This window comes from Lepidochelys kempii, chromosome 24, assembly GCF_965140285.1.
Source record: "Lepidochelys kempii isolate rLepKem1 chromosome 24, rLepKem1.hap1, whole genome shotgun sequence".
Taxonomy (NCBI): domain Eukaryota; kingdom Metazoa; phylum Chordata; order Testudines; family Cheloniidae; genus Lepidochelys; species Lepidochelys kempii.
Window position 1 is genome coordinate 974,981 of NC_136403.1, and position 26,484 is coordinate 1,001,464.

The window sequence follows — 26,484 nt, forward strand, 5'->3', positions numbered from 1 at the left end:
TCTCCCCTCTCCCTTCTCTCTCCTTTATATGGGTTTGATTTGTTACCAGGTCTTGATTATACCAAAGGAATCGGATGGTTATTATTAAAGTTAGTATTTCTTTAATGCATGGCTGTGAGTGGCTCCTCGTCTGACGTGGCGGGAGGGGTACATGCAGGAAGGGGCATGCTGCGGCCCTGTCCAGCAGCTGCTCTTTATCCAGGGTACACAGGGCGTGTGCTTGGCTGAGGAGTCTCTGAGCCAGTGGGACCATGCTTTGCCCTTTGGGCCCCAGCAGCCCCTCTCCTTCGCTCTTAGACCCTGAGCTTTACAAGGGCCAGTAACTGCCCCTGCTCGGCCTCCCTTGCCTGAGATCTCCCCCCGCCCAGGTGCCTCCTGCCGCGGTTGGCGGCTGCAAATGAGGTCACATCCCAGCAGCGGGCGGGCAAGCAGAGCATCGCCCCAGCCCTGCGTCCAGCTGCCCCCCAGCCACGGCCGTTCAGAGCGGGGCCAGGGCTCAGCCACCACCTGCGACGGCTGCTCACACCAGGCCGGGCTGCAGGTGCTGGACAGCCCCAGCGAGCTGGGCTGGGAGCACCTGGCCCAGCCCGGCCCTGCCTCCTGGGGGAAGCAGTGGGGGGCAAAGGGGGGAGCTCAGGCTCTGGCTCCCTGGGGCTTGGCCTCCCTCTAGTCCCCGGGCAGGGCCCAGCTTGGGGGTGCCCATAGGCAGGGGCCCCAGCGAGGGGCTCAGCTCCCAGGGTGGGGGGCTCAGGTGCCTGGCAGCCGCCTGGCTCCCCGAGCTGCAATGGTCTGTTCCAGCACCCCCCCTCTCTCCGGTGTGTGGAATAGTCTGCCGCAATGGTTCAGCGCCCCCCCCCGGTTGTGCAGCAATGGTCTGTTCCAGCGCCCCCCCTCCCCAGTGTGTGGAACAGTCTAACCCCAGGCGTGTGTAGGGCTCGCCCCCCCTTTCCCGCTTGGAATGGTTTGTCCCGCCTGCCGCACATGGAGTGGTGGGGCCCGCCCCCGGGAATGGTTTATTCCCCCCCCCCGCGGTGGTAGGGCCCGGCTAGTTTCCGGTTCCGGCGCGGCCGCCCTGAGTGCGGGCAGGAGCCATGGCGCTGCCCGGGCCCCCCCGGCTCTGAGCCCCGGGCCCCCCATGGCGGCTCCGCACCCCGAGAAGCTGGAGGGAGGAGTCCCGGCCCCGCCGCCCCCCCCGGGGCCCCCCAACCCGCCGGGCAGTGGCCCCCCCGGCGGGCCCGGCAGGAAGCAGGGGAAGGGGGGTGAGAGCGGGGCGGGGGGGGCCGTGGGGGTGTAACTGGGGGGGGCTGGGGCCGTGGAGCGGGGGGGTCTGTGGGGGTGTAACGGGGGGGGGCTGGGGCCGCGGGTTGGGGGGGGTCTGAGGGGGTGTAACGGGGGGGGGCTGGGGCCGTGGAGCGGCGGGTGCTTGGGGGTTCGGGGGGGGCTGGGGGCGGAGGGGCCCGGGGGGGTGTAACCGGGGGGGGGGCTGGGGCGGCGGGGCGGCCCGGGGGGGTGTAACCGGGGGGGAGGCTGGGGCCGCGGGGCGGGGCGGCCCAGGGGGGGTGTAACCTGGGGGGGGCTGGGGGTGGAGGGGCCCGGGGGGGTGTAACCGGGGGGGCCGCGGAGCGGGGCGGCCCAGGGGGGGTGTAACCGGGGGGGGCTGGGGCAGCGGGGCGGCCCGGGGGGGGTGTAACCGGGGGGGGGGCTGGGGCCGCGGGGCGGCCCGGGGGGGGGGCTGGGGCCGCAGGGCGGCCCAGGGGGGGTGTAACCGGGGGGGCTGGGGCAGCGGGGCGGCCCGGGGGGGGTGTAACCGGGGGGCCGCGGGGCGGGGCGGCCCGGGGGGGGTGTAACCGGGGGGCCGTGGGGCGGGGCGGCCCGGGGGGGGTGTAACCGGGGGGGGGCTGGGGCCGCGGGGCGGCCCGGGGGGGGTGTAACCGGGGGGGGCTGGGGGCACTCGAAGGGGATGAGGGAACTGTGGCAAGGCGGATTGGCGGGGGCTGGCAGGGCCAGGGGGGCTTTGAGGGATGTGGGGCGCTGACGCTGGCAGGGCTGTTGCGGGACTGGTAAATGCTGGGCTGTAGTGAGGGGTGGTGGGGTCTGTATGGCACCCTTCTCCCCTGGGCAGGGCCACGTCACTGGCCCCTATGTCTGGGGCTCTGCACGGAGAGCCTGGGCCATGGGTCCCTGCCCCATGGTGCTTCCAAGGGGGTCTGGCCGTTCCCCGGCTGAGGTGTGCCTGGCCTCCCCCAGCGGGGCACGGCCCAGCAGGCCTGTGGAACATGGCGTGGTCGGCAGGCGTTTTTGCAGCGCAGGAGGGGCCGGCGCGCAGAGGCCGAGCTCGGTCCTGGCGGGGTGCAGCAGCCGTCCCCTCCGGCCCTTCCTTGCACTTGCATGGGCAACGGTTGCGCTGAAGCCATCTGGAGCCTGGCCCTTTGTGGGGGAAGGGAACGCGTTCACCGGGGAGCTGGACCGGGACGCCAGCCACTCTGCACGCGGCTGAGAACCGGGGATTTGCATGCAGGGCCATGGTGCGGCTCAGTCCTGGGGCCATGGGCTGCACCTGTTCTCCCTAGATGAGTTATCCATGACCTTCTCAGGCCATAAAGTTCTTCTGTCCCATCATTAGTGGTCTGGAAACGCTGCCCGTGCCTTGGAGCCTGCCCAGCCCCTGCCCTGGGGGAGCAGGTCAGGTTTGAGAACAGGGAGGCTTCATGGGAGAAGAGAGTTTGGGGGTGTCTGTTCTTTGTGCAGGGCCCGCTTGAGACAGTGAGCATAGGGTTGGCGGAGATGCTGGTCCTTATTTTCCCTCCGTACGTAGGTCGGGGGGAAATGGGGGCAGGATGTCTTCAGGGCATGCCAGGGTTGACTGCACTCACTGACGCTTCCTCTCACAGGTCTGCAAATGAAGAGCCCTGAAAAGAAACGGCGCAAATCCAACACTCAGGTAGGGGGCACAGCTGGGACCCTGTGCATTCAAACCCCATGATAGAAGGGTGGGGGCCAGGCGGTCAGCCCAGCACCACGACACGAGTGCATGCATGGCACCTGGGGGAAAGAACCCCAAAAGGTTCTGGTGGCACAGACAGCCCCACCCACAGCAGGTTGGAGCCAAACCCTGGGGCTGCTTGGAGTGTCCTGCAGCTTGTACTATGAGAGCAAGGGAGCTGGCCCTGCGTCAGGGCCGATGGACGGACATGCACGCCCCCATGGAGCAGCGCACAGCCAGTGGGGGCTGTACGGGCAGCGGTGCCCATCCTTAAAAGCCGCCGGTGCTGGCTGTGCCCATGGGCTAGGGACTATCCCAGTGCCTCAGATGCCTTTGACATGGATGGCGCTAGGAGCCCAGGGTCCCTGCTCCAGCCAGGGCTTATTTTCCCCTCTCCCAGTAGCATGAGGCTCCGGGAGGGGCAGCTTCCTGCTGCTCTGAATGCCGTGGGTTGCCAGGCTATGCAGAGGAACTAGTGGGCTTGGCCCTGCCAGTTTTTGCTCTCTCTCCTCCCAGGCCCTTCCTGGCACCAGCAGGAGCTGAGGGCCTTGTGCTTCTGGCAGGTTGGGCCCCACATACCTGATTGTTGCATGGGTGAGCCCCTCACTAACTCCTGTGCCTTTTCCCCACAGGGCCCTGCCTATTCCCATCTCTCGGAGTTCGCCCCGCCCCCAACTCCAATGGTCGACCACTTGGTGGCCTCCAACCCCTTTGAAGATGACTTTGGAACGCCTAAAGTGGGGGCCTCGTCGGCTCCGTTCCTCGGCAACCCTGTGCCCTTTGGGAACTTCCGCATGCAGGGGGGCATGACATCCCAGGTGCCACCAGGCTACGGAGGGGGCCCCCAGGCCATGCGGAGGCAGCCCCCGCCCTTTGCCCCGAGCCAGATGGGCCCGGCCTTCAGCATGCCCCCCCAGAACCCCAACTACGTGCAGCCTGGTGGCATGAGCTTCCCCAGCCAGCCCTTCAACCAGCCTCTCGGACAGAGCTTCAGCCCCCCCGCAGGGCAGCTCATGCAGGGGCCAGTCGGGGGCTTTGGGCCCATGATCTCCCCCACCATGGGGCAGCCTCCCCGGGGAGACATGACACCAGGGCCTGCCCTGAATCCCCCTGCTGGCCCCCCCATGGCCCAGAGATTCAGTCAGCCTGCCAATCTCTTTGGACAGTCTCCCATGCAGCGGCCCAGCCAGAACCTGCCCCCAAACACCAGCCCCTTCCCTGGGGCTGACCCTGGCTTCCCGACTGGAGGGGATGATGGGGGGAAGAACCTCAACCCCCCTCCCAGCACCTTCAGCCAGGACCTGCACTCAGGCTCACCAGCCGCAGTGAATGGGGCCCAGCCGAGCTTCGCCCCCAGCAGCGCCAGCCGGAGCAGCAGCACCCCCGAAACTAACAGCCTCCCTCCCTCCAGCAAGGCGTCTGGCAACTCGGGGCACCAGCCACCGCCGGGCCTGGTGTACCCTTGCGGGGCCTGCCGCAGCGAGGTGAACGATGACCAGGACGCCATCCTGTGTGAGGCCTCCTGCCAGAAGTGGTTCCACCGGGAGTGCACAGGCATGACAGAGAATGCCTACGGGCTGCTCACCACCGAGGCCTCGGCTGTCTGGGCCTGTGACTACTGCCTGAAGACCAAGGAGATCCAGTCAGTGTACATCCGGGAGGGTATGGGGCAGCTGGTGGCAGCCAATGACGGCTGAGCGGGCGCTGGGCCCAGCTAGGGAGGGGCCATGCTACCCTCACCTTGTACAGATCCCTGCTTGGTTTTCGGGCCACTCCCCCCCACCCTTCTTTTGTAGCCACCTCTCTCCCTGCGTGCAAGAGACGATGTTGAGTGCTGGCGTCTGGCTTTGGTAAAGTTTCCTCTCTGTTCTTGCTCATCTGTGTGGCTGGCCCTGGTGCAGCTCATGCCCCTTTTAAAATACTCGGAGCATCCATCGGAATGAGAGGCAAGACCAGTTCCTGCCCCCCCCTTACCCCCACACCTGCCAGCCCAGAGTGTGAAGTCCAGAATGGGGCTCTGAGGTCTCTGTCACTGGCCAAGCTGAGCAGCCAGTGGTGCCAGAATTGCTGTCTGGAAGCAGAGTAAACAACTGTCCCACAGAGAGCCCTGGGGAAGGGGGTGTCCTGCAAATGCTGATGCTTGGAGCAGTCTCTGTGGGGTAGAAGTGGGGCGGAGCTGGCGGGGGTTGTGTCCTGGTGGTGGGGGAGCTGTGGTGTGACCACTAGAGCTGGGAGCTCAGGCCAGAGCAGCGTTACAGATCCCCTGCCCCCGGCAGCCAGGGCTGGGCTCTGTCTCCTGGCAGACCCAGCACACTGAGCCCTTTGCACTGGGGGGGTGTCCCACCCCTGAACTGCCGCTTCCCAAGCAACACTCGGCCCTGTGCTGTTGCCGGAGGGGAGGGCGGTGGGTCTGTGGCACAGGGTGTGGCTGCCAGCGTGCCTCTGAGCAGCTGGGAAGGCAGCTTTCGCTCCCTTTCCCCAGGCCGCGTCCGGTGCCCTGCACGCGTGCTCACGCCTCGCCGGGATTCCACGCATGTCCCGAGTAGCTACAACGCAGGCCCCTTGGAGCGCAGGCCCAGCCTGCTCTACCTGGCTGGGCTGAGCCAGGCCTGCTCCTGGCCTGCTGCAGGCGCGAGGTGGCTTCTCCTGGTCACTGGTCACTCTTGAATAGCATCTGCGATGAGACCCCCGGCCCCAGTGCTCTCGGCACCCTGCCCCCCTGGGAGGAACAGCTCTGCGGGTTTCCGTAAAGCTCCAGCCCTGGACCCAGATTAGGTGAGACCCAGCTTTGGTTATGAGTCACCTTCCAGCCCGAGGGGCTGCTGAGAGCAGCTAGGAGACGTGGCCCAAGGGGCTCCACAGCCATCATTAGATGTCCTCGCACTTTGGGCTGCTCCATTTCATCATTGGTTGGATGGTGCCTGTTGCCTCCTGGGCGCCCATGAAAGCCAGTGGGCGGTTACGCAGCTGAGCAGAAGCTGTGCGTGCCCCTTTCTACCGTGAGTTATGTCACACGTGGCAGGCTGTGGGGCTGGGAGGCGCGGCAGGTCCCGCTGTGGCCGGAGCGTGGGGGGCGCACAGGTCGGAAATGCACATGTTGTGAGCCGGCCACATCCTCTGGCACAGCGGGACCCAGGCCCGTGGAAGCAGCTTCTGAAGGGCATGGCACTGTCAGCTCAGTCTGTCCGGGAGTCCCTCCTGCCCCCCCTTCCCACGCACAGGCAGTAGGCAGCAGTGGGTGTGAAGGTGTTTTCCTGGGGTGGCCAGCAGCCCAGCACAGAGGTGCCTCCCTTCCATCTGTACCAGGGATGTAGCCTGCTGCAGGGCTTGTCTCCCTGGCTCCCAACCTCCCGTGTTGCTCCGATCACCAGCCCATTGGGCTCCTGCGGCTGCCTGGCCGGCTGCTGTCATGACCGGTCCTGTGGGGGCTCAGGCAGGCCGCGGCTGCACTCTGTCGTGTTTGTGAAGGTCTCTCGGCTCCCACGCTTTTAACTCAAAGCGGGGATTCTGGAACAGACTCCCAGATTCAGGGCCCTGCGTTTACTTCTGGTGTCAGCAAGAGCTGCAGAGCCCCAGGGGCTGAGCGCACCCCTTAGCCGGTGCAGGGGGCAGCTTGCTTCCCAGCAGTGGTGCAGAGTGAGATTAGCAAGCCAGGTGTAGGGGTGTAACGGTCTGGAACCAGTTACAGCAGAGAGAGAGACTCCTGGGGGGAGCGGGGAACCCAGAGCCTGGCCTGGTAGATGGGATGGGATCTTACTGCTCCAAATGGCTGAGGGAGGTGGGCAGGCCAGTGGTGGGGGCCTGTCATGAGCTGTGGGTGGGGAATGAACAGGGTGAGTGGGCTGAGCTGAGAAGCACTGGGAGCAGCTTGGCGCATGGCACAGGGGCTGTGTTGGTAGGCGCACACTTTACCCAGCTGCGTACACACGTTGCCCGGATGCAGGACTGCTAGCTGGCTAACAGCTGCTCGTATTTAGTAGCCATGGGTCATCCCAACCCTCGCTGGGCACCCTGGACAGGGCTGCAGCTGGCCTGTGTGCTGTGTGAGGGGCTTGGAGCTGGCTGGGCCCTGCTGCTCTCGGGTGTGTTGGGGAACTCTCCTGGGTTTGTTAATTTTTTGCTGTTTTGATGACTTGTTCCCTTTTGTAAAGTGGTTGCTGGTGTGGTTTGTAATAGTTTTTAACCTCCCAGAGCTTTCTGCAGGACCAGGGGGCACAGTCTTGCCCCATTTTAACCGTCTGAGCATTAAAGGAAAACTTTTTGTATTGTCCAGCTATAAAACTCTTTGAAATCAGACTCTTGTCTGTCCGTCCATCTGAGACACATAAGAACGGCCATGCTGTGTCAGACCAAAGGTCCATCCAGCCTAGTGTCCTGTCTGCCGACAGTGGCCAATGCCAGGTGCCCCAGAGGGAGCGAACCTAACAGGTAAGGATCAAGTGATCTCTCTCCTGCCATCCATCTCCACCCTCTGACAAACAGAGGCTTGGGACACCATTCCTTACCCAGCCTGGTTAATAGCCTTTAATGGACTTAACCTCCATGGATTTATCCAATTCTCTCTTAAACCCTGTTATAGTCCTAGCCTTCACAACCTCCTCAGGCAAGGAGTTCCACAGCTTTACTGTGCGCTGAGTGAAGAAGAACTTTCCTTTTATTTGTTTTAAACCTGCTACCCATTAATTTCATTTGGTGGCCCCTAGTTCTTTTATTATGGGAACAAGTAAATAACTTTTCCTTCTTCACTTTCTCCACACCACTCATGAGTTTATAGACCTCTATCCTATCCCCCCTTAGTCTCCTCTTTTCCAAGCTGAAAAGTCCTAGCCTCTTTAATCTCTCCTCATAGGGGACCTGTTCCAAACCCCTCATTGTTTTAGTTGCCCTTTTCTGAACCTTTTCTAATGCCCCCTGTTGCATTGGGTTGGTTTTGCTGAACTGGGGCCCCCTTAGCTGAGAAGTTCTGCTCTGTTAGCCTCTCCCAGGATGGTGCCAGCAGTGACCCCCCAGCCTGGTATATTAGCTGGTGCTCGAGCTGGTTATCGGCACCCCCGGGTAGCATCTAGCCTGCCCCAAGAGTCCAAGGACTGGGCTTCGCTGGCCCTTTTGGCGACGCAAAGCAACTGGAGTGGTGGGAAGGCCAGCAGCCCTGTGCAGGGCAAGTGGCTCCAGGGGGGGCTCCCCTTGCCCCACGGGGGCTTTGCTGGGGGGGCGGAGCCCCGAGGGGTGACACGGGCCTTTCCTCGCCACGCGCGCTCCTGGGTGTCGCCCCCGGGGGCGAGGCCGGCGGGCGGGAGGAAAGGGCCGGTCGCCCCCACGGGGCCGCCCCCCAGCTGGGGGGTTGGTCCTGCCAGGGCTGGCCCCGCCCCGAGCGCCGGGGCCTGGGGGGGGGGGGGGGGGGAGAGTCCCTGCCTCCTCCTCACTGCCCCCCCCCGACAGCTGGGAGCAGAGGGTGGCTGCTATTGGCTGCGGGTCACGTGCGCCCTCCCCGCCCGCCCGGAGTGTTGCGAGCAGCTGGCGGAGTTTGATACAAAGTTGCTGCCGCGCCCCGGAGCCCCCGGGACCCTCCCGGGAGACGGAGCCGGGACCCCCCCGCCAGCCCGGAGCAGGTCAGTGAGGCCGCGGGGAGCGGAGCCCCTGGCCCGGCTGCAGCCCGCGTCCCGGGGGGCTGAGGTTGGGCTCTCGCAGGTCCCATCGCCCCGTTCCCAGGGCAGCCCCCTTCTGGCCTGGCCAGGGGCGCGGCCGGTGCTCGGAGAGGACCCCGGGGGTTGGGCGCCTTCACCGGCGGGTGCAGGATAGTCTGGGCGAGCGGCTGAGCCCGAGCTGGGTGGGGGCCCCTGGCACGCAGCCCAGCGGGGTGAGCGGCGGGGATCTGCCGGCCCGGTGCGCCCAGCCTGGGGTCCTGTTCCCGAGTGGGCAGAGGGGCTGGCTGGGAGCGGGGGTCCTGTAAGGCCGAGAACCCTGCACTGGGTGAGTTTAGCTAGGGACCCCCTCCATTCACCAGCTCAGGGAGGCCCCTGAAAGTGCCCGGCAGCAGGCGCCGGGCCAAGGCGCCCGACGATGCCCTTGGCGCCTTCGCCGGGCCGGGCCTTGCACAGCAGAGTCTCACCCGAGGATCAGGTTCCTCCGCTCTGCTCCCTGCCCGGCCCCTGGGGCTGTGCCCGCCGCCCCACGTCGCTCTCCCAGTGTGCCCGCTCCCGCTGCCATGGTGTCCCCGGGGAGGGAGTCTCACCCGCCCGGCTCCGATAAACTCGTTTCTGCCACTTCCTTCCCGTGAGGCGCTGCCAGCAGAGACGGCTGCTGTGCAGCGCCCGGGGAGCAGGGGACAGAAGGGCACCCCCCTGCCCAGCCGTGCCCAGGGGCCCGTCGTGCTGAGCTGCAGCTGCCCTGGCCCCATGGAGCGTCACCATCTCTACTTCCACCTGCTTAACTGCGTTAAAAGCAGCTAAAAGTAGCTCCCCCCTGTCGCTTTCCCACGTTGCAACTGGTGTCATTGGCCTGGGGATCGCGAGGGGGAGGGGAGGCAGGGGCTGGGCCGAGGGGAATGCAGGGCGGGGGCTGCGCAGGGAACAGGACCGTGGGGAGACGGGTGCCCCGGGCAGCTCTCCAGGAAGCTTGGCTCATGCTTGAAGCCCTGCTGTAGACCAGGGATTCTTAACCGTTTTCTTTCTGAGCCCCCCCCCCCCATGCTATAAAAACTCCACGGCCCCCCCTAGGCCACAGTAACTGGTTTTCTGCATACAAAAGCCAGGGCCGGTATTAGCGGGTAACAAGCAGGGCAATTACCTGGGGTCCACATGCCACAGGGGCCCCCATGAAACTACATCAGTCAGCTTCGGCTTCAGCCCTGGGTGGTGGGGCAGCTCAGGGCCTCGGACTTCAGCCCCATGCGGTGGGGCTTCGGCTCTCTGCCCTGGGCCCCAGCAAGTCTAACGCTGGCCATGCTTGGAGAACCCCATGAAACCTGCTTGCAGCTCCCCAGGGGCCTCGGACACCTGCTTGAGAACCACTGCTGTAGACCCTCTTGAGTCACCCCAGGGGCTGGGCCGTGGGCCCCCTCAGGCTGCACCCGCATTCTGCCGGGCCCAGCTGGGTCTCACCTGCCTGCAGCGTTTCCTCCCTTTCCTCACCTTGGGGCACTTCCTGCTTCTCTTGAGAACTTGGTGACCTGCCCTGGGAGAGCGAGTGCTGGAGAGGGCAGGGCTGCAGCCAGGATCCTCCTGCGCTCCCCTGGGCTGGTGCTGAAGTGGGAGAGCCCAAACCTCACAGCCGCCCCAGGACAGGGGCAGGATCTTTATCCCCATTGTACTAATGGGGAAACCAAGGCACATGGCGGGGAAGGGACTCCCTCAAGGTCACACAGTGAGTCTGTGGCATCAAAGCCAGGAATAGAACCCAGGAGTCCTGGCTCCCAGCCCCCACTGTCCTGCTTGCCACAGGTGTGTCTATTAAGGGCTCCCTCCCAGCTCAGCTCTTCCTTTTATGTGAACCAAACCTGTGTGACTTCATCTTACTGTCATGGAAACATTGTGATGTCATGGAGTTTGCTTTGTGACGTCACTGCAGGGGCAGTTGGGGTGAGGTGTCCTCCGGGTGGGAAGGAAGCTCCTGGGTGAAATCCCAAGAGCCCCAGGGGCAGGGAGCTCAGAGACGGGCAATTGGGAGTGACCCCTCTCTCTAGAACCACCTGGAGCTCCAGTCCCAGCCCTGGCACCTGGACTCCCTCCCCTTCTCTGGGCTGCCAGCTGTCGTCTGAGGCCTGGGGCTTCATACCCCATGTCCTGTGCCAGCTGGGAATGCCCCCGCCCCCAGGGGTGGGCCGGGGCTCCTTGGCAGCTGGGCAGGGGAATGCGGCAGCTGGCTCCTCCCTGCCCCCTTCCCCTGATCTCCAGCCCTCAGAACCTGTCCGGGGAATGAGGCTGCCCTCCCCACACCATGCCTGGCTGGGGGACCAGGGGTCTGTGTTATCAACGGTGCCAAACCCGCACGGGGCCGCACACTCCGAGCCCCTCCCAGTGCAGGCACCCTGACCCCACGACCCCTGCAAGGAAGAGGGGACTAATGGGTGAGAGCCGGTGGGGCTGGCAGCTCAGCCTCCTGGCTCTATTCCCAGCTCGGGTAGGAAATAAAGCCCAGTGGTTAGAGGGGGGGTGGGGTCTCTTCCTGGCTCCCGTCTGACCTGGAGCTGTGTCGCACAGCAGTGGGAACATGGCGTTCCCACTCCCATTGTGAGGCCAAGCTGCACGGAAACAGGGCCTGAAGGTCTCTTTGTTTCCATTTGCAAATTTTCCTTTGCAAGTCAAATCACCCAGGGCAGAGCGTCAGCTGGGTACCCAGAGCCTGGCAAAGTCCCTGTCTGGGCAGTGTCTCTCCCCTGGGCCCACACGCTGGCTGTAGTCCCAGGTCGCTGCAGCCAGGTCCCTGCTGGCTGCCCCAGCACTGACCCCTCTGTCCTGCAGGTGGGATCCGGGCTGTCCTGGGACCGGAGCAGGAATGGCTGAGAACTCGGACTCTCGGGACTCGGATAACAGCTGGGTGATCGCAGGCTCCGGGGTACAGGAGGAGGCCCTGGGCTGCAGGGTGGAGATGTACCAAGGGGGGGCCCAGAACTTGCCCTGGCCAAGGTGGTCTCTTCGGTTCTTGCTCCTTTTCCCGCTGGTCTGGGGTGCAGAGCTCCTCGGGGGTAGGGGGCTTTCCCTGGCCTCTGCTGAACACCCAGCTGCTGAGACCCCCTTTACCAGCACTCCCTAAATCCCTGCCCCTCTCGCGAGGGGAGCAGCTGCTGCCTCCTGCTCGGGGGTCTTGGGGGACTCTGAGCTGCCTGCCCTTGGGCAAGGGGTGTCATTGTGCTGCCCCCCCCCCCTTGGGTTGGTGGCGGTACGGGGTCCAGGCCCAAACCGTGGGCCCCAAACACATCCCAGGGGGCAGCGGGGGTGGGGATCTGAAACCCAGGAACTCTCATTTCAGCATCCGAGGGTCTTCCCTGCTGTTCCTGGCAGGGCGGGGCAGGGCTGGGCTGTGCCTGGGGAGCACCCGGGGGCAGGTAGGGACTGGGGTAACCAGCCCTCTGTGTCTCCAGGGTTTTCCTGTGGAAACCGTGGGCCCAGAGCTGGGCGCAGCCACCCAGACACCCGCAGATGAGGAGCCAGCAGGACACAGCGTCCCCAAGGGGCACCACACCGAGGGTGCGCACATGGGCACGTGAACGGAGCAGATATGGGATGAGCCCCACTAGTGCAGCCCCCTGGCTGTCTGCCCCCGGCTTCCCTCTGCCCAGGCCCCTGGCTGTCTGCCGGCTTCCCTCTGCCCAGCCCCCCCCCCGTCCTACCCAGCCCCCTGGGCTGTCTGTCCCCAGCTTCCAGCCCGTCTGCACAGCACCGCCCCCCGGCTGTCTGCCTCAAGCTTACCCCCATCCAGCCCCCCTGGCCTGCCCAGCTCTCTCACCGTCTGCCCCTAGTTCCCCACCAGCCCTCTCACCCTGCCCAGTCCTTCTTCCTCTCCATCTCCCTGTCCTGCCCCGTCCCCCCAACTCCCCCCACTCACGGCCTGGCCCTATGGGTTGCTCTGGCCTCCTGGCTGGGTTCTCAGCTCTCTCTTCCACTTTGGGCTGAGGGAGAGGATCCCTGGGCCCCTTTTGGCTGGGGGCGGAGGGGGTGGGGGGCTTCCGCAGGTGCCCAGCAGGGCTTCTGCATTGGGCAAGAAGGGCCCTAGCTCCCGTCCCCCTCCCCCGGCACTGGGGACACGCTGGCCTCCCCACTCGCTGCCCTCTGGGCCGCTGGATGCTAACAAGGCCGTCTCTCCCCAGCCAGCGCCTCTCCAGGCAAGAAGAGTGAAGGCTCCCAGCTGAACACGTCCCCCTGTCCTGAGGAGGCTGAGTTCAAGGTACGTTTACTGAGGGAGGGTCACAGATGCCCACGCCAGAGACCCACCCCCAAGTGATCCCTAGAGCAGAGCGGTTAGAAAACCAGCCCCTCGGTGATGGAGAACCCAGTACTACCCAATGGTTAATTCCCCTCACAGTTAAATATTTACACCTGACTTGCAGTCTGAATTTGTCTAGCTTTAACTCCCAGCCACGGCTCCGGATAGACCTTCCTCTGCTAGACGGACGAGCCCCTGATTTAATATTTGTTCCCAGGTAGATCCTCAGAGGGGGGATCAAGCCACCCCTGAACCGGCTCTTTGTTCAGCTAAGTACATCAGCTCAGAGAGCTTAATCAGTGCAACTGACCAACCAGCCAAACCGCATGCTTCTCCGCTGCTGGCTGGACCTGTGAGGACCCAGCACCCGCAGCACCATTCCCGCTAAGCTGTTTGCGCGTGCGCACGGCTCCTAAACCCCGTGCACATGGCGAAACCCCGCCCACCCAGCAATCTGCACAGAAGAAATTTTTTGCGCGCACGGCCTGTCAAAAATTAGAGGGAACGTTGCCTGCAGGAGAGAGTTACGAGGAGATGGACAAGGATTACAGTTGGTACTTCTGGTGCATTAGCTGGTAGTCCTCAGCTGCACGCAGGGATCCAGGCTCGCTCCCCTGATCCCTGCACCCAACCAAGATTGGGCGACAGCAGACGCCGGTGGAATTATAGCCCTGCAGCTGGATTTTGTAGATAAATGCTCAGATCTGTCCCCCAGCAAGGGGGGTGTTAGCTTTGGCAGCCTAGGTAACGAGGCCAGTATGCATCATTACCTAATCCCTGATGTCGGGGGTCGGATCTAGAGCTAGGCTCCCATGCTGCCTTGTCGTGATGGGGGAAGGTGCCAGACAAGCCGGGGCACACAGCCCCACCCGGGGTCTCTTCTGCAGAGCTCCTGCCCGCTGGGACCAGGGTGCCCTGCCTGCGGCCCGGGAGGAGGACCACATGGGGGTGGGCGGCGCATGGATCCTGACAGCGTCGCTCTGTCCCCAGGACTCTGAGGAGTATCCCCGGGAGACCCCAAGCTCAGCAGCCTCCCCCAGGCCTGGCGCTCTGGGCCACGAGGCGCCAGAGATCCAGGCGCAGGAAGGGCCACGCTCCGAGGGCCCCAAGCTGGGCTCTGACACCAACACCCCAGGCTCCGCGCCCACTGGCAGAGCAGGTGGGTCCCAAGTCACTGGGCGGCTCCAGGGACAGGCTCCAGGGTTGGGCCACAGGGGTGCTGTGCAGGACTCGCCCCTAGAGACTGGTACACAGCCCCCACCCCTCTACAGAGAGCTCAGTGGGGAGCCTGTCTCAGTGTTGGGGGGGCCCAGCTCAGTAGGTGTTTGTCTCAGGGGAGAGAGAGTGTGGGAGGGAACCATGGCTCAATGGTGGGGGCTGCTTAGCAGGGGGCTGGTCTGAATGTGGTGGCAGGGCCTGGCTCAATGGGGGCTGGTCTGAGTTTCTGGGGGCGGGGCCTGGTTCAGCAGGGGCGGGGCCTGGCTCAGTGGGGGTGGGGCCGAGTTTCTGGGGGCAGGGCCTGGCTCAGTGGGGGCTGGGCCGAGTGTCTGGGGGCGGGGCCTGGCTCAGTGGGGGTGGGCTGAGTGGCTGGGGCGGGGCCTGGCTCAGTGGGGGCGGGGCTGAGTGGCTGGGGCGGGGCCTGGCTCAGTGGGGGCGGGGCTGAGTGGCTGGGGCGGGGCCTGGCTCAGTGGGGGCGGGGCTGAGTGGCTGGGGCGGGGCCTGGCTCAGTGGGGCCGGGGCCGAGTGGCTGGGGGCGGGGCCTGGCTCCCTGAGGCGCTCTCGGTGGGCTCCTCTCATTCTCCGCAGGGGAGCCGCAGGAGGAGGGGAGCAGCAGCGAGGATGATGCCCCGGGTCTGCGCCGGCAGCAGCCGCAGGACTCACGCCAGGCCCCGTGGGGCCCTGCCGAGTGCCGTGGGGCCGAGGCAGCCAGTGACGGGGAGAGCGGGCTCCGTGTGAATTCATGCCTTCTGGGCGTGCTGGCGCTCCTGGGCATCGGGCTCCTGGCCTTCTCCGGTGAGTGAGGCCCTGCGGCTGCTGGGGGGCAGATGGGGCTGATGCTGGCGTCTCCTTCACCGTCTACTTCTCTCCCCAGGTGCCATCTACGACCCTGGGGATGGTAAGTACTGGGGGTCTCCCCCTCACTGACCAGCCGCGCTGCTCCAGCCCCGCTCGCCGGGCCTCCGCCTGTCTCCGACCCCCAGACTCCCCGCTTAGGGAGCGAAGGGGGCAGTGTCATTGACACCCCCCCCCGAACCGCCTGTGTGGAGCTGCTGGGACACAGACCAGCCGGCTGTTCAGATCTCCTCTCCTTCCTTCCTGCCAGGCCCCATAGAGAGCATGGATCCCAGGGACATCCCAGATGGGGAGCAGCAGCCACTGGCTGCTGGCGTGAAGGTATGTGGCGAGGGGAGGTCTCCAGGCCTGAGACTAGCTTGGCACCCCACTGCTGAACAAGGGGGTTGTCCCCAGCATTGGCTTTGGGGGGAGCAGAGGTCCTGGAAATGCAGCCCCAGGCCTCCTTGCCTTTGTTTCCCGGGCACACAGGCCTGCACGATACTGCCGTGAGATCCCTCCCACCCCTGGGGTAGCCAGCGCTGCAGTGAGGTCTGCCACCCGCTGGCCCCATCCTGCTGGGGAAACTGAGGCACAGAGGGAGGCAGGGTGGGCTGGGGCAGAACTGGGAGGGGAACCCTGGCGTCCTAGCTCTCACGTGCCTGGTACAGTCACAGAGTCGAGCTTTTACCCTCGCTCGCAGGACTGGCTGCAGCAGCCCCCGCTGGACACGGCTGGGGACCCCCAGAGCCTGCACTCCATGAGCCTGCTTCTGGACAAGCTGGCCAAGGAGAACCAGGACATCCGGCTCATGCAGGCGGAGCTGCAGGTGGGTGCTTGGGGGGAGCACACGGGGGGCACTGGCTGCATCATATCCTGTCTGTGCTGTAGCTCTCGGCCAAGGGCAGAGCCAGCTCCTAGCGGGGCCAGGGCGCTCAGCTGCCTCGGGGTGAGCTGCAGCAGGTCCGTGTGGTGTCCGGGAGCCAGCTCTGTGTATCGCCCTGCGGACACGTCGCCCCTTGCCGCGTCTGTGACCGGCTCGCCCGCTCTGTGCGCTGGGATGGCCCGCGGCTGAGCTCCCGGGGCAATTCCAGCCTGTGCTGGGGGGACCTGTGGACAGAGCTCGAGCCATTTGCTGTATCTGGGTGGAAGGAGCCTAACGAATAGGCAGAGCAGATATGGGCAGAGGGCACCGGGGGGTGGGTTACTGGGCAGTGCCCTGGGTCAGCCGGGGGGCGGTTTGCCTCCCCCAGGCTTGGACCCGTCTGTCCTGACCCACCCCGGTGTCCACAGGCGCAGAAGGACGAGCTCCAGGCCCTGCTGCAGAAGAGCGAGGGGGAGAAGGCGTCGGTCGGCTCCCAGCAGCAGAGCCTGGCAGGGGAGAACGCGCGGCTCCACCAGGCGCTGCAGCAGGCGGCCGAGGCTCACCGCTCCGCCCAGGCCGAGCTGCGGGAGCTGCGGGAGCAGCTGCAGGGCCTGGAGCAGGAGGGCGCGGCCGAGACCCCGCGGCCGAGGGAGGGGCTGGCTGCAGAGCGACCCCCCGAGGAGCAGCTGCTGCCCCAGGAGCTGGCCAGGCAGCGTGGGCTGCTGGGCTCTGTGCGGCGGGAGCTGGAGGAGGCCCTGCAGCGAGCCCAGGGCTCGGGCGGGACGGAGCGGCTGCGGGCGGAGCTGGCTGGCGTGGAGCAGCGGCTGGCACAGGAGCTGCAGCGGGCAGAGAGCTGGGAACAGACCGACGGCGGGGGGCGCGGCGGGGAAGGCAGAGGGGCCACGGAGCCATCCCGCCCCCCCTGGCTGGAGCCACCCAAAGCTGACAGGAAGGAGGGTGGGTGGCACAAGAGGCAGGAGACCAGAGCGGAGCGGAGGCGCCGGCATGGGGACCCGGGGGGCAGGGAGAGGAGGGAGCAGGATGGTGCCAAGCCCCCGAAGCGCCAGGGGCTGCGGGACGCCAGGCCGGCCAAGGACCAGAACGGGCAGCGTCGGGCGGGCGGTGGGAAGGGGGCGCTCCAGGGGCCCCACGAGCACAACGTCTTCTGGGAGCCGCCCCGGCTGCAGCGGTACCGGGCGCCCCAGGGCTGCGCCCGCCAGGAGGGGCTGGAGCTGCTTGGGGCCGAGCTGGCGTCGGTGCAGCAGGGGCAGTTCCTGCGGCTGCTGAAGGGCTACATGGCCGGGCTGGGCTGGGGGCAGCACTTCTCGGGGCTGGCAGCCCAGCTCGACGGCGCCTTCGCCCACGACCACCCGCGCTTCCGCCACGTCGTGGAGGAGCTGGCGGAGCTGCTGGCGGAGCAGGAGCAGGGCGACGAGGAGGCGGCCGATGACTTCGAGGAGTATGTGCTGCAGCGTTGCGGCGGGGACGGGTGAGCCTGCCCCCTTCCCGCTGCCCCCTTCCCCCCCGGGCCTGCGGCGAGGACGGGTGAGCCTGCCCCCTTCCCGCTGCCCCCTTCCCCCCGGGCCCTACGGCGAGGACGGCTGAGCCTGCCCCCTTCCCGCTGCCCCCTTCCCTCCCGGGCCCTACGGCGAGGACGGCTGAGCCTGCCCCCTTCCCGCTGCCCCCTTCCCCCCCGGGCCCTATGGCGAGGATGGCTGAGCCTGCCCCCTTCCCCCCGGGCCCTACGGCGAGGACGGCTGAGCCTGCCCCCTTCCCGCTGCCCCCTTCCCCCCCGGGCCCTACGGCGAGGACGGCTGAGCCTGCCCCCTTCCCCCCCGGGCCCTACGGCGAGGACGGCTGAGCCTGCCCCCTTCCCCCCCGGGCCCTACGGCGAGGACGGCTGAGCCTGCCCCCTTCCCCCCCGGGCCCTACGGCGAGGACGGCTGAGCCTGCCCCCTTCCCGCTGCCCCCTTCCCCCCCGGGCCCTACGGCGAGGACGGCTGAGCCTGCCCCCTTCCCCCCCGGGCCCTACGGCGAGGACGGCTGAGCCTGCCCCCTTCCCGCTGCCCCCTTCCCCCCCGGGCCCTACGGCGAGGACGGCTGAGCCTGCCCCCTTCCCCCCGGGCCCTACGGCGAGGACGGCTGAGCCTGCCCCCTTCCCCCCCGGGCCCTACGGCGAGGACGGCTGAGCCTGCCCCCTTCCCCCCCGGGCCCTACGGCGAGGACGGCTGAGCCTGCCCCCTTTCCGCTCCCCGACCAGGCCCTACGGTGGGTGGGCACGTGGCACCGTCAGCCGAGGCAGCAGGGGCAGGGGAGGTGGCTCTGTGCGCGCAGGGGAGGGGAGCCGGGGCTCCCCGGTGTGTGCGGAGGGGAGGAGGAGGGAGGCCGGGGGGCATTGCCCTTTCTGCTCCCCACGAGCCCCTCCCCGCTAACCCGCCCTGTGCGTTCGGACTTGCAGCTTTGCCAGGAAGGAGAGAGCGCAGCGGCGGGCGAAGCAGCAGAGCAAGGAGCGCCGTGGGCACGGCCCCCCGCGGGACAGGGACGGCCCCCGCGGGAAGGAGAACAGCCCGCCAGACAAAGGCTAGAGCTGGGAAGGCAGCGCCAGCCGAGCGGGGCCCCAGCCAGCCCTGTACTGTGTAGGGGCAGCAGCCAGAGCCCTGTAGGGACACGATGTTTGTTCTGCTGCGCTGTGTCCCAGGCTAGGGGGGGCTGGGAGGGGGTGACCCCTGGGGGAAGGTGATGCCAGAGCAGGGGCGTGCCCCCTCTAAATCTGTACGGCCAGAGTTTGATCAGAGCCGTCAGCCCCTGCCCAGCGCACCAGCTCTGCAAACAGCACACCCCAGTGAGATGCCAATGCAGCCGATGCCCTGTGCCTGCTGTCAGGCAGAGAGGCCCCTTCCCATGGCTGAGTTGGGGGGGCTGAGCCGTGACAAAAGGATGGGGGCATTAGGGGGTTTTCTCGGGACAGCAGGGGCCCTGAATGCTTTGCCCACAGCCTGCACTTTCCCCTGGTGCAGTGCCAAAGGGCTCCCCACGGCACCCTGCCACCTGCTCTGTCCCTTCCAGGTGCCAAGGGGCCCCTGATTTCCTTGGCATGGGGCCAGGGCTGGGTCTGTGGGGACTGAGCTCCCACGTGCACCCAACTGTGGGTTGGTAACGGTGTCCCCCCTGCTGCGGCCTGGCTTCGTGCCCACTCCACTGCCATCCCTGCACCGAGTCATGCCAGATCCCCCCCACCTCCTCCCGCCACCCTCTGGAGGGCCACGTGGGGCTCCCTCTGTGCTCCCCAGCCGGGCGCTCTCGGCACTAACTGCCCCCCGTGTGATGTTGCACTTTGCTAGAAACAAATAAACTCGCTGTTGGGAAGCTCCTGAGGCTGGCCGCTGTTGAGTGGGGCGGGGCTGCGTACACCGTGGGGCACTGGGGCCGGGGGGCAGCTTCCAAGGGTCGGCAGCACCCTGCCTGCCCGCCCACATGGTTCCCTGGGCAGCGCTGCCGTGGGGCCCGTTTCCTTGGGGGACTGGGGGTGGAGCAAATGATGCCAGTGCCCGGTGAGACGCCTCCTTCGCCACTCCCAGGCCCTCCGCTCCCGTGGGCCCCAGGCCAGCCTGCCCCACGTCAGCCCAGCAGAGCCCATTGTCGTCTTCCACCGAACCCCGCATCGCCCAGGCCAGAGAACCCACCCAGGGATTCCTGCGTCCAGCCTGGCCCCCCAGGCCAGAGCTCTCCCCCTCCCAGTAAGCTGGGCCCTTCGCTATGGCTCCCCAGCCCTGGTCTCCTCTGGGGTGCAGGGACAGCTGGCTACTCTCAGCTCCATGGGGTGGGGGTTCCCTGGAGACGCCCCAGGGTTGAGGCTTCTCACCACCCGTGGCCCTTAGTGTGGGGAAGCCTTGTTTCTGCTGCCCTCGATCAGCTCCCATCCCGTGGCCCCGGCACCTGCCCCTGCTCTCCGGGCTGGACTGGGCGGCTGCTTTCGGCACCTGGCTGGAGCCATGGGGGTCGCTGTGGTTGCCCTGGGCTGCAGCTGGACGCCCCACAGCTGTGGCTGGTTTTAAAGGGCTGGAGGGCCAGATCTCACCTTGACAAAAGCTGCCCCATGGCTCTGCTGCCTCGGCAGGGCCATCGGAGCTGGAGCTAGGCCAGGCTGGGACTGAGATGGGCAGGGAGCTGCAGCCCCCCGGAGCCCCCGGCATAAGGGGACCAGAGCACCGTGGCCCAGCCCTGGCAGGGGCCCTTAGTATCTGGCTGCACTGCAGTGACAGACCCCCGGCTTCAGCCTTCCCCTGTAAAGAAAAAGTAAGTTTCTAGCCCTGGGTGGCGGTGCAGGAAGCTTCCAGATGGGGGGGGGGGCTCCGTAGGGGGCGCTGTGCTGCGGTGGTGGGAGGCTCCGTAGGGGGCGCTGTGCTGCAGGGTCAGGGGGCTCCGTGGGGGGCGCTGTGCTGGGGGGAGAGGGGCTCCGTGGGGGGCGCTGTGCTGCAGGGTCAGGGGGCTCCGCAGGGGGCGCTGTGCTGGGGGGAGAGGGGCTCCGTAGGGGGCGCTGTGCTGCGGTGGTGGGAGGCTCCGTAGGGGGCGCTGTGCTGCAGGGGAGGGGGGCTCCGTAGGGGGCGCTGTGCTGCAGGGGAGGGGGGCTCTGTAGGGGGCGCTGTGCTGGGGGGAGAAGGGCTCCGTGGGGGGTGCTGTGCTGCAGGGTCAGGGGGCTCTGTGCTGGGGGGGAGGGGGGCTCAAGAGAGGGCGCTGTGCTGCGGGGAGAGGGGCTCCGTAGAGGGCGCTGTGCTGCGGGGGAGGGGGGTTCAAGAGGGGGCGCTGTGCTGCAGGGTCAGGGGGCTCCGCAGGGGGCGCTGTGCTGGGGGGAGAGGGGGCTCCGTGGGGGGCGCTGTGCTGCGGTGGTGGGAGGCTCCGTAGGGGGCACTGTGCTGCAGGGTCAGGGGGCTCCGCAGGGGGCGCTGTGCTGGGGGGAGAGGGGCTCTGTGGGGGGCGCTGTGCTGCAGAGTCAGGGGGCTCTGTAGGGGGCGCTGTGCTGGGGGGAGGGGGGCTCAAGAGAGGGCGCTGTGCTGGGGGGAGAGGGGCTCCGTAGGGGGCGCTGTGCTGCGGGGGAGGGGGGTTCAAGAGGGGGCGCTGTGCTGCAGGGTCAGGGGGCTCTGCAGGGGGCGCTGTGCTGGGGGAAGAGGGGCTCCGTGGGGGGCGCTGTGCTGCGGGGGTGGGGGGCTCAAGAGGGGGCGCTGTGCTGGGGGGAGAGGGGCTCCGTGGGGGGCGCTGTGCTGCGGGGGAAGGGGGCTCAAGAGGGGGCGCTGTGCTGGGGGGAGAGGGGCTCCGTGGGGGGCGCTGTGCTGCAGGGTAAGGGGGCTCCGCAGGGGGCGCTGTGCTGCGGGGGAAGGGGGCTCAAGAGGGGGCGCTGTGCTGGGGGGAGAGGGGCTCCGTGGGGGGCGCTATGCTGCAGGGTAAGGGGGCTCAAGAGGGGGCGCTGTGCTGGGGGGAGAGGGGCTCCGTGGGGGGCGCTGTGCTGCAGGGTAAGGGGGCTCCGCAGGGGGCGCTGTGCTGGGGGGAGGGGTCTGTTTCCAATGGAGTTTGCTGCCCGGCGGGGGTGGGACTGGCTGGGGGATCGGACGTAACACGAAGCGAGGCCAAGACCCCAGTTCCCCTTCATACCCAGGGGGAGGAGCTATGGAGGCTCCTCCCCCCCAGCAGACTTGACTCCGCCCCTTTTCGGGCTGCACCATTGTCCCCTCTCTTGTGGCAGTGGTAGCGCTCCCCCTCGTGGGCAGCAGCGCCTGGGATGGGCCGGCCCATGTCCAGCAGAGGGGGGGAATCGGGTTTCACCACGTAGGCGGCAGGGTGAAAACGGACTGTACCACGGCGGGCCCGAGGAGGAGGAGGAGCTTCCGACTGCTCGAATCCACGCAGGGGAGTCCGGTTTCGGGGCCCCCCCCGGCCCGGATGGTCTGTCCCGGGCGGGCCCACGTGCGCTGCGCGGCGGGGGTGTCCCAGCCCCATGGCCGGGCTCCCGCGGCTGGTGCTGCTGCTGAGCGGCAAGAGGAAGTCGGGCAAGGACTTCGTGGCGGAGGAAATCCAGAACCGGTACCGGACCGGAGGGTGGGATCCAGATCCGGGACCGGACCGGACGGGGGGGGAACCGGGACCGGGACCGGGCTGGGGGGGGAGCAGGGACCGGACCGGAGGGTGGGATCCAGATCCGGGACCGGACCGGGGGGGAGCAGGGTCCGGACTGGGGAGGGGATCCAGAACCGGGATCGGACGGGGGGGGGTCCGGGACCGGACCGGACCGGGGGATCCGGGACCGGACCGGCGGGGAGGGAGCAGGGTCCGGACCGGACCGGGGGGATCCAGAACCGGGACCGGACCGGCAGGGAGGAAGCAGGGACCGGACCGGACCGGGGGATCCGGGACCGGGCGGGGAACTGGGGGTGGCTCCGTTCGCGGCGATCCAGGCCAGGGGAGGCCGCGGTGGCGTGACGCTGCTCAGGAGAGGAGGGAGGAGCCCGGGCGGGGATATGGGGCAGCACGAGGGGCGGGGGCAGTGAGGGCCCCACGTGGGGGGCACCTACGCCAAGGTGCTTGTATCGGGACCCCCATCGGGTGGTAGCGGGGGTCTAAGGCCTGGGGGGGGGTTGCTGGCCGCAGTCTGGCCCTGGGAAGCCCCCCAGGGTCGGGGCACCCTACTTGGGGGGTTGTGAGCTGTCAGCCTCCACCCCCAAACCCTGTTTTGCTTCCAGCGTTTATACGGGTGTTTTAAATGTATAAGGGGGGGTGGCACTCAGGCTTGCTCAGCGAAAGGGGTCCCCAGGATAAACGTTTGGGAACTGCTGGGGTAGGGGGGGAAATGCATCTCTCTCTTCCCATGGGCCTGGCAGGAATTGGGGCCGCTGCCTGTCACCCTCCAACCCCTTGTGCCTCCCCCTGGCAGGTTGGGGCCAGATGTCTGCGCCATCCTCCAGCTGTCGGGACCCCTCAAGGAGCAGTATGCCAAGGTACTGCCCTGCCACCCCCCCTGCGGCCCAGGAGGCGCCCGGAGCGGCTGAGCCCAGGCTCAGGGCCACCTCTTCTCTCTCTGCAGGAGCACGGGCTGGATTTCCAGCGGCTGCTGGACGCCAGCGATTACAAAGAGACCTACCGGAAGGACATGATCCGCTGGGGGGAGGAGAAACGCAACACAGACCCGGGCTTCTTCTGCAGGATCGTGGTGGAGGGTGTAACGCAGCCCGTTTGGGTAAGGAGGGGGCCAGCCAGGGAGAGGGGCAACTAGGAGCCACTCCCCCTTGCCGGCAGCCCCCCCCGTGACATCTCCTTCCCTGCGCAGGTGGTGAGTGACACGCGGCGCCTGTCGGACGTGGAGTGGTTCCAGGACGTGTACGGGGCCGCGGTGCAGCTGGTGCGGGTGGTCGCGACAGAGGAGACGAGGAAGAGGAGGAACTGGGTGTTCATAGCGGGTGAGTGGCACCGGTTTGGGGTAACGACAACGGCTGAGAACTGCCAGGTTCTGCTCCGTGTTCAGCCATCACGAGCCAGGCACCAGCAAATGCTGAGGTGTGCGGGCGGTTCGGGTCTTCGCCTTGCGGCCTCTGAGCCTTTCAGTCACGCTCGGGTCTCGTTTCCCTGCACACCATGAGTCTGGGCACTTCTCTGGTCTCTAAGGGAGAGTGGAGATTCTCCCTGACTCCTGGGGCTTGAAGAGAGACCGCACAAAACTCCCTGGGGTTGGCCGTATTGCACCCCCAGCTGCCGCTGCCCCCCTGGTTCCTCCCTCCCAGCTGAGCTGTGTGGAGCAGCCGAGGCTGGAGGAGGAGTGCTGGGGAAGAGCCGTTTTCCAGGCTGGCTCTGCAGAGTTTGCCTGGCTGTGCCATCCCTGGCTGGTGCCCTCAGCCGTGTGGCTGCAGCTCATGGCCATCCAGCCAGGATTGGGAGTGCTGGGGCCAGCACCGGATCGGGGGGACGGTGCTTGTCCATTGCCCCAGTCCATCTGCAGGGAGCTCACATCTCTGGGTTTGCTCCTCTCCAGGGGTGGACAACGCAGAGTCCGAGTGCGGCCTGGACCAGGGCGTGACCTTCGACTGGGTCATCACCAACGACGGGGACGAGCTCTCTCTGGACAGCCAGCTGGAGAAGCTGCTGCACTTCATCTACAGCAAATTATAGCGTCCTGCAGCGGGAGGAGAGGCCAGGCACAGCCCAGGACTCAGACCAAAGAAAACGTCGCAGAAAGCCCCATCCCGGCTGGGACCCCACTGTGGGAGGCGCTGCAGGTTGAGGGCCAGGCGCGCTGAGTGGGGCTGCGCCCAGACTCCATTCCTTGAGGGCAGAAGGCCAGTTCCTGTGGTTCTTTTCAGAGCCCGTTCCAGGGGGTTTGCACGCTGCCCTGCTGCAGGTGCCGTTCAGCCTCTCGCCCTGCGGGACCACCCTGCACTGAGACCAAACAGAGGACCCCAGAGCAGGTCCCTGGGCTCTTGCCCTGTCTTCAGCCTCTGGGGCAATCCCTCTCCCGGGGTGGGACCCAGAGCAGGGCTCTGCTGTATAACGAGCTGTAGCTGCCCTGTCTGCCCCCAGAGGGCGTAGCACCCACTGCTCAGGCCAGGGGTTCTCAAACGCTTTGTACTGGTGACCCCGCGTGCGGGGCTGACACCTCGCGACCCCCAGGTTGAGAACCCCTGGCTTTGGCCCAGGCCGCTCGGTCCCCTCTCACCAGGTCCCTTTGCATCCCCGCTCATTGGCAGCGTGGCCTGAGGCTGCCATCGCCTGCCCCATGATGCCCAGCACTGCTGCCCCTTGCTTAGCTGCCAGCCTCCCTGCACCACTGTGCCCAGACGGCTCATGCCCCCTGTGGCGGCGGCGGCTGTCTGTGCCTTGTCATGGGTGCCCATATACCAGCCTGCTCCACTCTGCACTGCTTTCTGCGTCCCGGGGACCCGGAGCCGCTCATGCCCGTCCATCTTGCCTGCTGCAAACCCCCGCTGGGAATGTAGCTCCCCCTCTGGGTGCGCTAATCACGGCCCACGGCGCCAGGACAGGTGTCAATACGAGGGGAGCCAGAGCAATGAGGTGTCGCTGCCCCTGGAATAAAGCTGACAGGTGAGAAACGCCGACCCGTGTGCGCCCGTTATTTACCGCGTGAAAATGGGGTGAAATCCCAGCCCCCGTGGTGCCGGGTTCTGGGGGAGGGGCTGCCTGGGTGGTGGAGCTCAGCCATTCACACCCCCTCCCCAGAGGCAGCTTGCACTGGCATTGCCCAAGGACGTCCGGTGGCTGGCTCTCTGTCGCAGGAGGTAAATGGTTCTCAGTAGCCTCTCAGAATAGGACAAGAAGCACTGGGCTTAAATTGCAGCAAGGGTGGTTTAGGCTGGATGTTAGGAAAAAATTCCTGACTCTCGGGGTGGTGAAGCCCTGGAATAAATTGCCCAGGGAGGTTGTGGAATCTCCATCACTGGAAGTTTGTAGGAGCAGGTTTGACAAACCCCTGTCAGGGATGGTCTAGATCAGTAGTTCTCAAACTTTTGTACTGGGGACCCCTTTCACACAGGAAGCCTCTGACAGCTCACGACCCCCCCCATGTAATAATTTCACAATCCCCTCAGGGGTCCCCATCCCCAGTTTGAGAACCCCTGGTCTAGATGATACTTAGTCCTGCCATGGGTCCGGGGGGCTGGGCTAGATGAACTCTCCAGGTCCCTTCCAGTCTACGATTTTGTGAGGCTGCTGAGTGAGCGGCACTCTCACCAGTGGGGGGCACTGTGCCCCAATGCTGAGTTAGGTGCGAGGGTGGGAGTGTGGGGTGCCTCTGGCTGGAAGGGAAGCAGGGCAGTGCCAAGCCCATTACAACCTGCAGTGCTCTCAGCTGCAGACGGGATGTCTCCTTCCACTGGTCCATGAATTGCTCCAGCTGGGCCGAGAGCCCTTTGCTTATGGGGCTCACCAATGGGGGGGCTCTCCCCTGCAGGCTGAAGGCCTGGGGCCCACAGCATGGCAGGAAGGAGCCTGTCTGGGCAGGAACTGGGGCAGCCCTAGTGAGATGGTGGGGCGGGGGTTCAGTGGCATTTATCCCCCCGCAAGCTCGGGCTGCCAGCCCGGTTCATGGAGCGTTGCCAGTCCCTGCTGGGAGCTGCTTCCCAGACAGCACGGCCCCATCCTGCCCCTTGGCCTGGTTACCTGCAGCCGGGTGCCGGTGCTGGGACCAGGTGTGTCCTGGCTGAATCTGCAGCTCCCTCTAGTGGCCTCTGTCAATGGTGCAGCCCCTGGGCCTCGGCTTTCTCCAAGCTGTCAGAGCAAGTTGGGGGATTAGGGGGACCAGCTCCTGTGCGGCTCCAGGCCCAGATTGGCTGGCTCAGGGGGTGGGGCAGGGGGTACGGGGCCATTTCCCTCTGGGGCAGGGGACCGGCTGGCTCGGGGGCAGGGGGGACTGCACTTGATGGTCCCCCATTTTTCTAAAAGGAGGGGGGACACTCCAGGCCCCAGAGTTCCAGCCCCCCAGCGTGAGGGCATGTCAGCGTTAGGCACCAACCCGTGGGTCTCCGGCATGGAGCTCGAGGCCAGAGCATATGGCCTGTTGGTCCCTATTGAATATTTGTCCACATCTCACCCACTTGGCTCCAGGGGGTGGAGGGGCAAGGAGGACTGTGGGTTGGGACTGAGGGGCACCAGCAAAGGGGTGGGGGGC

General features: G+C 66.4%; 3 protein-coding genes across 8 annotated transcripts; all 3 read left to right on the forward strand.

The window, feature by feature from the left end:
* Positions 1-8: 8 nt before the first annotated feature.
* On the forward strand, positions 9-7,277 carry PYGO2 (pygopus family PHD finger 2). Of its 3 annotated transcripts, none has more exons than XM_073322921.2 (3): positions 9-89; positions 2,892-2,941; positions 3,616-7,277. In XM_073322921.2, the coding sequence occupies exons 2-3, from the start codon at positions 2,900-2,902 to the stop codon at positions 4,678-4,680; spliced, it is 1,107 nt and encodes a 368-aa protein (XP_073179022.1). In that variant the 5' UTR covers positions 9-89; positions 2,892-2,899; the 3' UTR covers positions 4,681-7,277. The 3 variants fall into 3 exon arrangements, with proteins under 3 accessions (XP_073179022.1, XP_073179020.2, XP_073179021.1); XM_073322919.2 differs by lacking the exon at positions 9-89 and adding an exon at positions 656-1,259; XM_073322920.2 differs by lacking the exon at positions 9-89 and adding an exon at positions 2,019-2,525.
* Positions 7,278-8,508: 1,231 nt separating this feature from the next.
* On the forward strand, positions 8,509-19,190 carry PBXIP1 (PBX homeobox interacting protein 1). 4 transcript variants are annotated; one of them, XR_013634993.1, is made up of 11 exons: positions 8,509-8,592; positions 11,443-11,536; positions 12,063-12,168; positions 12,789-12,865; positions 13,895-14,063; positions 14,711-14,917; positions 14,997-15,020; positions 15,228-15,298; positions 15,660-15,785; positions 16,250-17,366; positions 18,280-18,366. XR_013634993.1 is itself a non-coding variant. In XM_073322897.2 (11 exons), exons 2-11 carry the CDS (start codon positions 11,477-11,479, stop codon positions 18,404-18,406), a joined length of 2,028 nt encoding a protein of 675 aa, XP_073178998.1. In that variant the 5' UTR covers positions 8,509-8,592; positions 11,443-11,476; the 3' UTR covers positions 18,407-19,190. The 4 variants fall into 4 exon arrangements, 3 of the variants coding, with proteins under 3 accessions (XP_073178998.1, XP_073178999.1, XP_073179000.1); XM_073322897.2 differs by having other exon boundaries at positions 16,250-17,310; positions 18,280-19,190; XM_073322898.2 differs by having other exon boundaries at positions 11,443-11,518; positions 16,250-17,310; positions 18,280-19,190.
* A 2,531-nt stretch (positions 19,191-21,721) lies between these two features.
* On the forward strand, positions 21,722-24,914 carry PMVK (phosphomevalonate kinase). Its single transcript, XM_073322944.2, has 5 exons — positions 21,722-21,896; positions 22,744-22,807; positions 22,894-23,046; positions 23,137-23,266; positions 23,836-24,914. The coding sequence occupies exons 1-5, from the start codon at positions 21,811-21,813 to the stop codon at positions 23,970-23,972; spliced, it is 570 nt and encodes a 189-aa protein (XP_073179045.1). The 5' UTR covers positions 21,722-21,810; the 3' UTR covers positions 23,973-24,914.
* The last annotated feature ends 1,570 nt before the right edge of the window (positions 24,915-26,484 follow it).

Bases quoted from the DNA above. Each gene is read 5' to 3' on its own strand.
- PMVK (XM_073322944.2), top strand. From the start codon at position 21,811: ATGGCCGGGCTCCCGCGGCTGGTGCTGCTGCTGAGCGGCAAGAGGAAG. The intron at 22,808-22,893 runs GTACTGCCCTGC...CTCTCTCTGCAG, and splicing joins TCAAGGAGCAGTATGCCAAG to GAGCACGGGCTGGATTTCCA. The intron at 23,267-23,835 runs GTGAGTGGCACC...GCTCCTCTCCAG, and splicing joins GAACTGGGTGTTCATAGCGG to GGGTGGACAACGCAGAGTCC.
- PBXIP1 (XM_073322897.2), top strand. From the start codon at position 11,477: ATGGCTGAGAACTCGGACTCTCGGGACTCGGATAACAGCTGGGTGATC. The intron at 14,064-14,710 runs GTGGGTCCCAAG...CATTCTCCGCAG, and splicing joins CGCGCCCACTGGCAGAGCAG to GGGAGCCGCAGGAGGAGGGG. The intron at 17,311-18,279 runs GTGAGCCTGCCC...TCGGACTTGCAG, and splicing joins CAGCGTTGCGGCGGGGACGG to CTTTGCCAGGAAGGAGAGAG.
- PYGO2 (XM_073322919.2), top strand. From the start codon at position 959: ATGGTTTGTCCCGCCTGCCGCACATGGAGTGGTGGGGCCCGCCCCCGG. The intron at 1,260-2,891 runs GTGAGAGCGGGG...TTCCTCTCACAG, and splicing joins CAGGAAGCAGGGGAAGGGGG to GTCTGCAAATGAAGAGCCCT. The intron at 2,942-3,615 runs GTAGGGGGCACA...TTTTCCCCACAG, and splicing joins GGCGCAAATCCAACACTCAG to GGCCCTGCCTATTCCCATCT.